Here is a 15491-nt window from a genome sequence, read left to right on the forward strand (position 1 = left end):
GAAATGTTTGTCACATAAACTGACAGATATTTGTTTTCAAATCATGGAGGTCCTGAATATTTTGAGGCTTAAAAATTACTGCATTAAAAAAAAAAGGCTAAATTCACATTACTCCTTTTGTATTTTCAGTGCCCTTTCTAATAAGTAAATCTGATGCTACTAATTAAGTCATCCTGATACTGCAAATAAAGAGAAAATAATTATAGCTACCTTTACGGATGTTTGTTAAGTTCTAGCTGAAAAAAAATGTACTGACGAATCTAAATGTCTTCCAAGACTATTATTTCAGTGTCCTGTCATAGGATGACACTATAGGTCATATTAAAACATCAGTGTTTTTAAGTGTTGCTTTTCAGACTCTTGAAACTGCTCTTGATTTACTTGCTGAGTAATTAAAAAGGAAATCATCCCATTCAGATATTTTTGAGGCAGTTTTTTTGTCTTGGCACAGCTGTAATTTTAAAAGCCTGATCTAGCCCCATTAAGCCAGTGTCACTTAATAGGTAACAATAAGATAAAAAAAAAAAATCCATAAATGTTATTGAAGACGTGAGGCCAGTAACAAGCAATTCTGATCACCTGGTTGTACTGCTTGTCCTTACTGAAGAGGTGTTTTACACCTAATTAAGAATAATCTTTCAGTTCTTTCCATGTCTCATGCATTCACTCTTTTCTTGTGCTTGTGGGTAACGTCAACTTCATCCTTAAATGCCAAATACAGGGAGAAGAGGAAACAGAATTGGCAGGAGAAGGTAAAAGAGAGGCCTCAAGACTATGTTTATGTACCCCTTGAGCAATATCAAAATCTTCAGCCTTTTCTTCTGATTGCAGAAAATTTTCACTGTTAAATTTGAGACTTGGCTGATTCAGATTTAAGTAGCAATAGTAAGAGAGCTCCATCCCAGTGGCTAAGTTTCTCAAAAAAAAAAAAAAGTACGTGAGTTAAACATTACTTCTTTTATCTGTTTGTCTTCTGGTAGTGAAATGCAAGTTAAGCTAGCAGGTCGCTTTCTGACACATAGATGATTTAATTAACAAAAACCAAACAACCAAGCGTACAAACCCACAAAATCCCCCAGATTTCTACCAGAAGACAGATCATGATTCTGGCCATGATGTAGTCTCAGAAAAGTATTTTATACTAATAGCGTGCAACTTGAAAATAATGGTAATTCCATAGCTTTCTTTTAAAAGTACTTTTAAAGAAAAGAAAGGCCAAACTTACTAGAGATGCAAAATACTCTACCTGCTTCTACCTTCTTTGCTGCTAACTTGGCAAACTCAGTTTGGGAAACAACCAAGTTGTAAATCTTAAAATCATGATACTCATTATGGTTGCCAAATAAGTATGGCTTTGACCCCATCCCTGCTAGTGTTTCCACCTCTACCTGTCCTTGTGTATAATCCCAGGATTCTCAGATTTGGTTTTTTTTGCAATTTTTACTAACAGTGTGAATTTAGAATCATTTAGGTTGGAAAAGACCTTTAAGATCATCAAATCCAGCTGTTAACCAAACACTGCCAAGTCCACCACTAAAGCATGTCCCCAAGCACCGCATCTGCGCGTCTTTTAAATACCTCCAGGGATGGCAACTCTACGACTTCCCTGGGCAGCCTGTTCCAATGCTTGACAACCCTTTCCGTGAAGAAGTATTTCCAAAGATCCAATCTAAACCTCCCCTGATGCAAATTGAGCCATTTCCTCTAGTCCTATCACTTGTTATTTGGGAGAAGAGACCAACACCCACCTCACTACAACCTCCTTTCAGGTAGCTGTAGAGAGCAAGAAGGTCTCCCCTCAGCCCCCTTTTCTCAGGCTAAACAACCCCAGTTCCCTCAGCTGCTCCTCATAAGGCTTGTGCTCGCAATCCTTCACCAGCTTCGTTGCCCTTCTCTGGACATGCTCCAGCACCTCGATGTCTTTTCTGTAGTGAGGGGCCCAAAACTGAACACAGTATTTGATACACTTACACATACATGACTGATTTAGAACCCTGGAACCTGGTAGCAGCAGCAGAGACTAGTATTCAAACAACTGTAGTTTGTTCCTCACATTAGAAGCAAAATAAATGAATGGACACGTAATCCAAAAATACTTCTAGATGTGTTTCTGTTTTACTTTGGGTTTCGAACAGCCTGTCTTAATACAGATATGTCATAGTGTACTGAGTGCATTTCCAAGTGGGAAACCGAAATGCTTGGTGTGCTTCTAAGCTAGGAAATGTGCGTAAACCAAAACAGGCCCCCTTGGTACTAACAAATCCTGCAGGACAATTGACTGTAGGGTGTTTCAATAAACAGATTGCTATCAAATAATTCCCAAAGCCTGGTTATGTTAGGTCTACGTCCTTCACAGTCCTATGAATTTTATGAACTACTGTTTTCTTCTAGTTTATTTTTGTTCAGTTTTATACAGTTGATGAAAAACTGTTCTAACTGCAGAAGTATTACTTCCTGCTAAAATTTTCATCCCTGGAAGTTGCTGATTTTTCTTTGGGTGTAAGAAACAATTAATTTATAAGACCTGGAGAATATGCTCATACACGTGGAGATTCTGAAGGAAATACTGATGTAGAAGCCAAGTCTTGTAAAATATGTGGTTTACAAGCTGTCTTATTTGTAAGGCTACGCGTACTATGAAGGTTGCCAGCTCTTGCAGCCTTTCCAGTACCAACCAGTCACGTGTCCCTAGCAGCTGGGTCTCACACCTTACCCCGGTACCAGTTTCACTCAATCTGATGTGAAGAGCAGGAACTTATTAAATGACTCGATCCTCTTTCCTAGACGTTTGCTTCCTATCCCTTTCCAGCCTTAAGAGCTTCCACCAAAGGTCACAGATGACTGCTTTTTTCCCCAGGAAAACAGACAGGATACATGCAAATTTTCCTTTTCAGTCTTTGACTACATGCTAGTTTCTTGCTGGTGTCCCTCTCCCTTTTTCTCAGGTTTTTAGCTTTGTCCACAATATTATTCATTAGTCCCTGTCTGTTCTTAATTATAAAGTACAATGCTTCTTGTCATTCTTTAATGTTATTTTTTAAATTAAATTATCCCACAACCCTCAGCCTTTTCTTGCAAATGTAGAAAATTCTGATGAGAAAATTATCACCTTTTGATACTTTAAAGAGAAATCTTTAAAACTCTGAGGTACTTCATACTCTTAACCACACTCTCTCAAAATGTAACTAATTTCAATGGAGCTTGCGTTATACAAACCAGAGTCATCACATTGGCAAAGATGAAGAAAATCTAAGTAGGTTTTTGCACGGTACTGTGAAAGCCTAATTTAGGTGATGGAAACTTCACGAAATTCTGTTTGTGCTGTGAAAATTAAGAGCACATGTGAATTATTACAATTGCCTCAGTATAACTTAGGTGGAAGCTTGGTAAGCTGCTGCAATTCGATTGCCCTGGAGTTCTGTGGTCATACCACAAATTTCTTTATGCCCCCAAGTACAACATAGCCTGCTGCAGCCCCACTGAGACATGGGACAAGTGTGCTAGCTGGGAGTTTGGCCCACTATAAGATTATCCCACTGCTATACAGACCTCAGCGAGCAGCTATTTTAAGCAGGGAGGAATAGAGAACAAGAGCAAATGACTGCAAAACATGTCCAGCTGTCTCCATTTCTGGAATACCAGGGTGGGCAGTGTTATGTGGTAGTGGACAGAAAGCTGTGGTATGCTTTCTGTCAGCCTCAGGTAGGGCACGGCCCTTTTCCCTTCACCCTCTGCCTTCTCTTCCCCTCAACAACTTTAACATTTTAATGTATACTTTAGAGTATAACTAATCTTAAACTTGGCTTAGAAAGAATAAACCATAAGCCTACTGGCAACAGACAGAGAGTTACTTCCAACATAATTGTTTCCACAGGATACCACCTGGCGTGTATTTGCTTCGCTTTAATAGCTTCCCATGGTTTAGTGGGTTATATTCAAATCAAACCACTAAGCCAACGTGCATACAGCACTTAAAAATATATATATTCCGAATAATCACTTTTTCTTTCTCTCCACAACTATTTGCTTTCTTACTCAAATGCTACCAGCTCACCACTGGATACGTGCTGGAGCACTGCCCTTGGGTCGGACTTCCCTGGTGCCCTCAAGTACTTTGTCAGCTGCAGGTAGAGGAGCTGAGTCCTCTACCTCTTTCGGGTATCCCTGGGCTTGACTTTCTACTTCCACTGTCAACACTGTGGAAGATAGGATGGGAGGATTTGAGAAGAGAGATTTACCCATAATTTCCTACAGTTTTTCTACTTCTTATGTTGATTGCCAAGTGTGGGTTGTTTTTTTTTGTGAATGCATTATGCCTTATGTATAGCCCCTTTATACTAGACTGTCTTCAGCACTGTCCCTAAACCCAGTAATAAACATGTCTGCTTCCAGCTGCAAAAAGGTCTATTTCAAATACTGTCACAAATAGTCCTGCAAAAAAGGAAAATTAAACTATTATTATTGCCTCTTTCTTTATTGAATAAATGTGTTTAACATCTTAAAAGTGTTCTATTAATGTGAGGTTTTGGTACATGCCGAGAACTAGGACATAATTTTTAATTCTGTCTGACTAACACTTTGAAACAGAGTACTCTCCTCTGCTGTATTGGTATACTGTTATTTATTTTCCTGTGATGAGATATTATGGTAATGTATATTATAAATCTTTCCTTCAGTGACTTCTAAGTGCTTATCTGGTCAAAGCACTCATCTGCAGCCAGCAATCTAAACACAAAGTGATTATTTTGGAAAGCAATCACAAGTAAGTTAAGCACTTGTTAGATATATTGAGAAAGAAGATAAAAATATCATAAATTAGTTTAAGGACTTTAACAACAAATTGGTGAGGAGGCTTGGAGTTAAACTTCTACCCTCAGCATCTCAGATGTAGACAAAATGAAAAGTCATAGGTATGAAATCCTAAATTCTCTAGACTTGGATTTATTTTATGTACTGTTAACTGGGTATGAGAGTTGGTCCCTACTAAATGTAGTTGCAAAGGATTTCAAAATAAATGAAGTAAATTCTTGCAAAACTCTAGTGAAGTAACACTGTCGTGTAGCTCTTTCCACTTCTCTCTCTCTCCTTTTCACCTTCCTTCTGGATCTGACTATGTAAGAAAAAGATTATAGTAAAGAAAGAGTATTTAGTGAAAATAAAATATATAGAATTCTATGTCCTTCCTCTCCAGTGCCCTTCATACTGACTTGAAAGGGACAGAACAGACTCATACCTCTAGGGCACCAGTTGGGGGCTTCAGTGAGCATCACAAGAGGTCACTTTTATGAATGGCATTGATAGGGGCATCAGAGGACACAAGCGTCTAAAACTGAACTTTCGTACAAGATTTTAAAATTATTGAGGTTATTTTAATTTAAGGACAATTTGACCAGACACAATGATGAAGGTTGTAGACTTTATAATCATGGGCGTAAGTTATATTTTAGCCCTGATACCAATAGAACTTATTGTTCCTATTTTCCCACTAGCCAGCCAGATCCTTTTAAAATGGAGCCTAGTTACACTGATTTTTTAAAGCATTGGAATAGTCTTGACTTGTGCAATAAGGAGCAGGAGGGGATACAAAGATTTCCCCATGTGTCTGTCTGTCTAAGCCACCAGGGGGGACTCATTCCTCATCTATATCATTTACTGCAGCAAGTATCTGAAAAAACCCACCTATTCTTGAAGCAGGTCTAGAAAGTCATGGAGTTCAGCAGAGAGCTTGTCTTCATTTATGTCAAAAGAGCTTTTATATAAAATCTTGTAAATCTGGAGCGCACTTTCCAGTCTGCCCATGAGTACATCAGCCACTCAACGCACTGTGCAGCGAAGCAAGTACAAGACTGGCCGCAGAGGGATGCGCTTTCAGCTGGGTAATTGTATACGTCAATAGGGTACGGTCAGTGCCATCTCATGCCTACTTCAAACTGACCTGTGACTTTTGGTAAATCTGCTGGACTGACAGAGGAGTCAGCAGAGAGCCTGACTTGGCTTCTCGCTGATTAGGCTCGCTCCACGTCAGTGGCCACGGCTTTGTAGTTCAGAGGAACCTGTTTTGGACATGGTAACAGTACCTGTACAAGGCAGCTGTTCTTTACTGGCTGCTTCATTGCTCCATTTCTTTTTCCAATTACTAAAGCCTTCCTGATTGATTTGAATTTCACTACATATTTTACTATTTTTAAGCAAAATTTGGCCATTTGGAAACAGAACTGTCTTATTGCTATGATCACAAAGGGTGCGTATGTTTTAGAGCATCCTATTAAACAACAGCAAAAACTTGTGTACGATGTATGTACTCTGGAGTTCTGTCAGGAAAGTTGTGTCAGTTTGAATTCCCAGTAAAAAGCCAAATGTTAGAAGTTTGTTTCAGTCCTGAACTCTGTCAGGCTGGTGGGACTCTTCCTGTGGTCTGTAGAAAGATTTGGAAATACTGGTGAGAATTCTCTAGCCATATTGAATTTTCAAATTTCTATCTTATTTTGTGAATTATTACATGCATTAACTCATTAGTTGGTACTTTTAGGTAGTTTTAATAGAATTCTCCCTCCCGCTCTTTCTTCTGGGTGCAATCAGTCAAGTTATTGTGCATGTCGCTGTTCCTAAATTACCTTTTGTGTCATATGCTTGGACTTCTGAAAACCAAAATATTTTGCTACTTTATCTTTAAAATATGTAAAATATTACCCTGGTGTGCACAGAATTTGTGAAAATAAAAGCTTTTAGACACTATGATGGGGAGTGAAGGAGTCAGAACTATTGATTAAGTTATATTAGTTATAAGTAGTTTTTATTGAGTTTCCTTCTTAATATAAACCAAATGCCTGTCTATTGTGTATACTGCTTCTTTTCCATAACAAATACGGTTTCTGATCTAAGAGGAGCCTGCAGACGTACATACAAATCAAGTAGGTAACTCATGGGAAAATAATCTGGTTAAGTTCTGTAAATCATTCTTCCATAACTTCAATAAGTTTCCATATTTTATTATATTCAGAAAAAAATAGAATTGCATTTCCTGTCAGTTAGATGGCGATTGTACTTTCTTGAATGAGTTATTGGACTTCTTTTTTTCATCTGTTTCTGTAGTTGGGACTAGCAGTATCGCTGGGTTTGTGCAGTAAAAGCTGACCCAGTTTAGTCCGCAAAACTGATATAGCAGATACAGGCAAAATATGTTATTTTTTGTGTATTGCACTAACAGACAGACATAAGAGAGTATATATAATACCAAAAGTGCTTTAAGAATTTTTGTTTCAGTGTTTCAACTTGAGTGCCAAAATCTGCAACCTAGACTGTTTTCAACATCCTAGGTTAAACCCAGGTTCCTAACCTATCTTCAGTTGTGACAGGTAGATTCTCTGTTCCTATAGAAACATCTCAGCCAAAATTTGAAGCTTTTCCTATTAATTGCCTCATGGTTAGTGTCCACCTGGACCCACGCCTGTGCCCTGCACCAGCACAGCAGTCAGTGGTTGGGCTCCGTGCTCTTGGGCAAATTGTGCAGGGCCGCTCCTCCAGCAGAGACTGCGGGGAAGAGTACGTGATAAGGTCACAGAGGGAGGCTGGGAGGGGGATGTGGGAGTCATCAACTCTAATTTTGTGGGTTTCTAAAATTGTTTTCACTAAGAAGTATGACTGTGATAGATACAGCTGAGGTAGGGCAGGACATCAGTGGCTCTACTCAGTAACACGTCAGACGGCTGCATCCAGCTCCCATTCTTACATCCATTTGGAAATATATCATCTAATTACACTTCTCCTGAGTGCTGACATGTTCTTAAAGCATGGTTTGTAAGGAATCAATTCTGAAAACTTGTGAGGGTTATTGACTACCATACCAATAAGAGAGTGGACTTGCTTTTCGTAATTTGTGGATTTTTCTCTTCTTTATTTTGTACAGGAAACTCTGTGAGTGTTTGAAATCATGCCTTAACAAATGTTATGTCTGATGAGTCAACAAAGCTTGCCCTTTACGTGCTTCTGGTAATCATAATTTTACTTCCTCTCACTTCCCTATTTCAGACAGTTTTCTCTTTCATTTTTCACTCATGGCTTGAGCTGTGTTTTCTGGTGAAAATGTAACAACAAAGGCAGAAAATCTTTTTCTTCACAGAATTTATTGTGATGATAACTGATAGGGCTGCCATGGGATTAATTAAGATTGCAGAGAATTTGACAAAATTACCGAATAGTCCCTGAAGACATGTGACTGAGGATGACTGCGCTGAATTTTTGTTCCTCTTTCACCAAAATGAAGTTTTATTCCATCAAGAGCTGAGTAAAATAAGTAACTATGTTTGGACTTCTTTTTTTTATTTTATTCACTCCTGGAGCCAGCGAATTTCTTTGTACGTCGTCAGATCTAGAACTGTCATATACTTTTTGTGGTAAGTAAAAAATAGCTTATTCTTTTTGTACTGGTGCTTGCACAATAATTGCTGTAGTCTGGGGAAATGTGAACTTTCCTTCAAATGTGTTTCTTTGGTGAATACAGAAAAATAAAAAGAAGTTCAGCTGGAGTATATTTCTGTTACTAATTACCCTGTTACAAGAATTATACAGCATAAGTGCGAATATTACCACAATGCTGGTTGCAGCAGCTAAGAGAGACGTTTATCCCAAGTAAAGCAGGTATGTTGCGATTCAGGAAATATTAGAAAAATAAGAGATTTAAACTTCTTTTTGCAAGTACTGTATTGTATAAATTATCCACGTTGATTTAACCGAGACATTACAATGAAAAGCTTTAAGTACACAGGAAAAAAGGGGGAATGTGATATTGTGTCAGGCCGGAGGATCCGTTAGGCTCTGGGACAACATGGCGTGTCCTTTCTTGCTGTGTCTGTGTCGTAGGCCACTGGATCTATGTCATTCACTGAGGGTTTTGGTCGATTCTGCAACAACTTGGCACCTCCCTGATCTCCGTACTGAACAGGTTCAGTGTGCCCCTGCAGACTCAGGGGCAAGAAGGTGGGCTTTTGAGGAGATATTTTGCAAGGAAAAGACAAGGCGTTTTGAAAATCTGTGTGCATTACTAGTGTATGTCACCTGTAAAATAGCTATATAAACTGAGGAACAGGAGGGGATGTTTAGTTTGGGTACTTTGCTTTACATTAATACATTAATACATTAACAAAGGTAAAAGTGCTTTACATTAATACAAGGGTAAAAGTGCTTTACATTAATACATTAACACATTAACAAGGGTAAAAGTGGTGGTACTTAAGCTTGCAAAACAAACCTTTGAGACCATGGTGAGCTTTGATTGCCCTTTTTCCTGCCGTAATTTCCCACGTGTAGTTGTATCCAAGATGAGAAACTGACTGTTACCAACAGCCGTACAGTTTCCCTTTGCACGCCCCTTGCTTTAATCCCTGAAACACAAGCCTGAACCCCTCAGTGTAAATCACACTGCCATCCCATTTGCTCCTGCTGGCACTCAGCTGGGTTAGCATGGGAAGCACCCCTTCCCCACCCTGCCTCTGGGCCCGTGGCAAGCAGGGCACTTCTTCAGCAAGAGCACATGAGGGAGGGCAGAAACAAGCTGAACTGAATAGAATTATTTCCTAAAATGAAAGTAAAAATAATGACTGGAAATTATTTAATTTTTTAAAAATTAAAATATCAGATATTGGGGTCTAAGTTAGATTAGATACAGGTTGTATGATGCTTTATCACACTGCATCTGACACTGTGCATTGTACAGCGCACAGTGCTGTGCAATTAGGTGAGTGCAAAGCAAGCCTACTCAAAGGCTCATTTACATTATCCTGGAAAATATGCTAGTACATTAAAAACATATTTAGATGTTGTCAGCGAGTTTATATAGATTCCATGGTTAGCGTACGTAAGGATATTTTCAGCACAGGACCATACTGGCTCAATGCTAATAAAAAGTTTGTGTAACTTCAAAGGAGAAATAAAGGTACTTTTGCCTCTGACTTTTGTGTGCAAGCTATCATCGACCTACCAACTGACTTTCCTTACTACTTAATCTCAAAGTGATATGATATTATTTTTGCCTTCTAAGCATACAAATAATCAGAAATAACATTTTAAATACATATTTAATGTTTACTCTGCATATTTATATTAGAGAATTTTATAGTATATACCTTATATTAAATACATTTTTAAATGTGTATATTGTGTGTTTATATGGTTTTTTTAAATTTTATTGGAGAAACCTATTCACGCTAACAATATGAAATATTTTTTTATCCTGTAGATTCTACAGCTCATGCTTTCACATTTAATGTGACACCTTGCAATATCGTGGACAAATCAGACTGGAGAGCTGCTCTTACCTGGATTCCAAGTGAGTCCCTCTTGACTGGGCAATTATATTCTACAAATGCAAAAAAAATTACTACAGTCAAAAAGCTGACACTTTACCCTAAATGTCAAATTATTTAGATCACTTTCTGTGATTAAAAATGGAATGGATAAACGATAATAATGGACAGAACTTGTGATTTGTGAAAATAAGTGTGCTTGACTTTTACTTGTTGGAGCAGTTACTAGAGCTCTGCACGCTAACTGGCGCTGTACCTGCAAAGCTGAGATGGTTTAGGTGCACGTGCATTTGTCTGAAAGGAGCAGACAAGATTTTGCAGCACACAAGTGCTTCTGGCCTGAAGTAAGTCACTTTAAGGACAGAGAATATAATTAGGCTATCCGAGTATGGCAGGGTTTCTACTAAGAATATGTGTGTTCCAGAAGCTGGAAATGGTCCTGGACTATGTATGCAAACCCAACCTCAAAACTAATGTTTAAACCCAGCTCTAAGCTGGCAGGCTGGGTTACTTATGTAAACAGCTGTATCGTAAACTTTACCTTCTGAGTAAAATCTCCAGAGCTGGGGCGAGTTTGTTTCCCTAGAAAGATATCTTTATGATGGCTACCAGAATTCAGGACAGCTTGTTTGCAACACCTGCTTAAAACTACAGAGCCCTCATCTGAGTATTGTTTTGGGTTACCTGTGAAAGTGAGTGAACTTTGTTATCTTTGCTGAAGAAATTAAAACAGATTTTGAAATTGTTCACTGAGTTACTTTTAAGACTGATTTTTTTTGTTGAAAACCAGCTTCTTATTTTTCTGGAAGCAGCAGTTTTCAAGATACGTATTTTTGTTTGTTTTGGAGGTAGTCTTTAAAAAATACTGTATTTCAGAGAAAACTGGTTTTTATCTGAATAGCATGCCTGCGTATGTGTTTTTCCTCCCCACCAGTTACATTTTTCTTACCTGCAATTTATTAACTAGGAAGTGACATCACCTTTTTGACGGCTGTCTTCAATGTCTGGTACGACGGTGCCAGAGCGTTACATTGGAGAGAAGTCCTCTGCAGCGGAGCCGACGACAAATATTCAGTGTGCGGAATGCTAAAAGGAGGTTGGTGCAGAAAATATATGATGCTTTTCCCTTGCTTGGCAGGTTGCCTCCAAAACAAGGCCATACCCTGCCAGCCCTTTTCCACCACTAAGCAGATTTCTTAAAAGACTGATTGATCATCCTGTGCAGAGAGATTCTTCTCTCTGCAGCCTAGACTGATTCGCCTTGCTTGGCAGGCATCAGACTTCAGATCAGGCAGTTGTCCGGTGCCAGAACCCCACTAAACCAGAGATTTTCCAAATTCTATGCTTTAACATCCTTGTACTGTAGTTTCCATCTCAGTAAATTAGGATTACTGATATCCTTCATCTCACAACAATTTTATTTACTGACATACAATTTATTGACGTGGAAAGAGTACATTTGACTGGACTGTACAGAAAACTTGAGAGCAGCTAGGGGCCCTACTACTATCCAGAACACAGTTTATTTAGATAAATGTTTGGATGGGTTTTTAAAGAGATTCTCTACACCCATGTATAATGCTTTTTTTGACTAGAGAAGAGTCAATCCTGTTGTAGGGGCTAACCAACAATAACATGACACAGGCTCAGATCCAGATAATTCAGGCAGGATGTCAGATTAAAGGCCAAAAAGACCTGTAAGGAGGTCAAAATATGCAATCCATGTTGTCCTTTCTTTAAAAATGAATATCCGCTCTCTTCAGTTATCATTCACCTCAACAACTATTAAAACTTAAATTCTTTGAGTTATCACTGTAGGATGGGCCTGTAGGAGATACTGCAGGAGCACTGTGGTTCATTTCTATTTTCTAACGTGGTTCAGACAAATAGGCAGAGCTCTGGGAGAAGAAACAGGTGAGGGCTTCATTACTGGAAGAGTAAATGGCATTGGGACTGCTGCTGAGAAATATGCTTTGAAGTTATTTAGGAAGTTTGATGACTTTGTGATTATGTAACCATTTATAATTATCTATGTTTTACAGAAACAGTTGCATCATCATTTGAAATTAAAGGTGCAAGAATAAAGTTTCCAAAGGTAATTTTCAGCACTTTATGTAAAGAAATACAATAGTAAAAACACATACCTACATGTATATATTTTCTGAAAAAGAAAATAGAGGTTCACCCAAACTGTAGAAAACAGCAAAAAGAAATGTCAGAAAACTTTCTCATGCTTGAAGTGATGACTCCAGAATGGTAGCATCTCTGAAATGCTAAATGTCCTCAGGTTATCATTTCTCTAATATTCCTCCTTTATTTTATAGAAGAGAAGACCAAAGTTATCAGTTAAAGTCACCTTTATCATTCCCTTTTGTTTGGTAAATTATTGTGTTTCCTTTTACCTGTTTGAGTAAATCCATCCATATTCTTTCTGCCCATTTGATTCTTTACTTTATGTTCTCTTCACTCACTGGTCTGTTCCTCCCTGAAACACTTTTCAAAGATTTGAAGAGGGATAACAATATCCAAAAGTAAAAGCAATGCACCAGCATTAAATCAGGAGAAGCACCAGTCCTCAGGTTATCCCACTCTCATCCAACATCTGCCTCATCAGCTGCCTGAGCCTTCCCAAGACCCTTACCATCCCTATTAGTCCTCACAAATGTCACTAAGGATCTCCTACTGATACAAAATCTCCCGCTTCCCCCTAACTCAAAGCTCATGGGTCTCTAACATTGTTGAACACCATCCCATCCAGCATCTCTTCTAGCCCCAGAGCTGGTAATAGAAAGCAATGTCTTCTGCCATGAGCAGTCCTCGTATAGATGAGGTGCTTATGGCAGAACTGATGCTTCCCAATGGGACCCTGCCAGACCAGGAACTAACACCAGGAACTACAGGCTTTGCTGTATACTAGAAACTCTTGCAAGCTTCCCTGTCTTTAGATTAGTCCTGAGAGCCCTTCAGCTCCCCAGTGCTCATCCCCAGTTTGCCATACTAGAAGAGGAAGGTGACAGGAGTCAAAGAAGGTAGAGAAAGACTTGGGTTCAGTAAAGGCCACCAAGCTATCTTCTGCCCTGGTGCTTACAAAAGTCTGACTGTGCAAGGATGTGAAGATGAGTAGTTAGACAACAGCTAAACCTGGGGTGATGCTGCTTTACGGATCAGACTGCTGGATGTGGATGAGCACAGTGGGTCTGGAAGGAATGCTGAGCTGACGCAAGGACCGGTATTGCTTACAGCAGTATTCACTGTGAGAAAGTGTGTCTGACTTAGAGCTGGGCTTACGGCTAAGGTTCAGGCAAGCGGTATCCTGCTGGTCAGGAGCAGATGCTCCATGCAGGGTGGTGAGATAGGCCCTGACAGCATGATTTAAGTAGGCAGTTTGAGACCTCACATTAGAAGTGCTGGCTATACTTTGATCAGGGACTGAAGAATGACTACAGCACTCTTCTCACGTCGGTCTTTTCTTCCACTCTCCTCTCTCTAGTCTACTTGATCCTAATCTCAACATCATGTCCAAAATCAGGACAAACTTTTTACCACCAATAATAGTGGGATTGCTTTAGCTTTCGTCAAGCAGACATTTGGTGTATTCACGCCATACATTCACCGTAAGTTGATGATTTTTGGTAAATACCACTGAGGCCAAAGAGCAGTTAAATGTCCAGTATGTGGTTATAGCTGAAAACAAAAAGATGGACTGTTCAGTACAACAAACTCTGTACAAGACTGGTCAGAAGCTGTGTGGTATGTAGCCTGGAGGATTTCCCTAGGACTGCCTGTAAAATACAGAGGCTGTTACTGCAGCTACCTACGGTCTGCATATGGGGCAAGAAGGTGGCAGAATATAGAAGTGTTGATAGGACTGAATCCTTGCTACATGTAAGCTATAAGGGCTAATAAGGTTACTGCCTCACATTGGGGACAAAAAAGCCCATTCCTGCAGAACGCAGCCTGGTGTATCAACTGATTTAATTCCCGTTTGTGGAGTCAGAGATATTACTCAAGAGAAGGGCTCTGGAAGGGGGAGCAGGCGCCCTCAGGAGCACAGGATTCTGGTTTGAGAGGGGACCCTGACAAGTGAAAGATGGACCACAGCCTGCTGCTGTTCCTTAGTACCCTGGTCATGAGAAGGAAGTTGAGCACTATTTTTTATGTACACATATATCTGAATATACCCATGATAACAGTCCCTGATGGGAATCTTTCTTTTTCAGTCCTAACAGAAATCACCAGAACGATTCCAAGCAGCTACTTGGACAAAAGCATGCAACATTATGCACTAATTTTCTTTTTTTCCTTCTTGCTTGTTTTAGGGCAATTATAACATTATTTTACATATATTCTCTGATATTCCTGAGAGTAATATGATCATGTGCTTGAATTTCACCATGATAGTAAAACAAGACAGTTTCTGAATGCAACAAACATTTCAAATAACTCCAGAATATGGAGGTCGCTTCTACAAGCAACTGGAATCCAAGCTGTGAAATAATAAACACACTAATTTTCCTGAGGTAGAATACACCATGTACTGTCTGGAAAGCTACATGAGGGATGGTCTTATCCATTTATAGCACTGCTGTAATCAGATGCTCAGTCAATGTGCAAATCTCAAAATCTCTGTGAATCAGGCATCCTGATTAATCCACAGACTAACCCTGACTGGAGGCTCAGGCTGAGGACTATATTTCAGTGCTGTGCTTTGAGTTACAAAAAAGTTGAGTTCTTCAGACTGTGCTGAACTAATGCAAGAAGTTTTGAAGTGCAAGAATCAGAAGTTCTCCAATACTCAACATATAACAGCATTTGAATCTTGGAACCCTGCGGTGGATTTTTTTGTTTGTTTGTTTCTTTCTTTCTTTCTTTTCATAATAAAACTCGTTTGTACAATCAATTTGATACATGTTTTTTATTCTCCTGTTATTTTCTGATGATCTTTAAAGGTTTCCTAGTGTTTTGCTCTGTTTGCACCGAGCTGAAGCAGAGGAGTAATGATTTGATATGTGGTACTAGCTGATATGAATAACGTCCAAAGTGGAACATGTTTCCAGTTACACTGATCTGGTATGGCTGAATTTAGCCCTCCAGGGCTGTAACCACAACCCTGTAGCATGTTTTTAGCTCTTGCTCAGTGTCCGAGGGGCAGACTACACAAGCCGTCTCCTTCAGAAGGAGGACAATCAC

The 15491-nt window shown here is 39.2% G+C and overlaps 1 protein-coding gene across 1 annotated transcript; it reads left to right on the forward strand.

Annotated features, from left to right (window-relative positions):
• The first annotated feature begins 7991 nt into the window (after window positions 1-7991).
• LY96 (lymphocyte antigen 96) lies at window positions 7992-15205 on the forward strand. Its single transcript, XM_075085262.1, has 5 exons — window positions 7992-8393; window positions 10235-10324; window positions 11269-11397; window positions 12344-12396; window positions 14621-15205. The coding sequence occupies exons 1-5, from the start codon at window positions 8300-8302 to the stop codon at window positions 14720-14722; spliced, it is 468 nt and encodes a 155-aa protein (XP_074941363.1). The 5' UTR covers window positions 7992-8299; the 3' UTR covers window positions 14723-15205.
• Window positions 15206-15491: the final 286 nt, after the last annotated feature.

The sequence above is a fragment of the Phalacrocorax aristotelis genome, chromosome 2 (assembly GCF_949628215.1).
Source record: "Phalacrocorax aristotelis chromosome 2, bGulAri2.1, whole genome shotgun sequence".
Taxonomy (NCBI): Eukaryota; Metazoa; Chordata; class Aves; order Suliformes; family Phalacrocoracidae; genus Phalacrocorax; species Phalacrocorax aristotelis.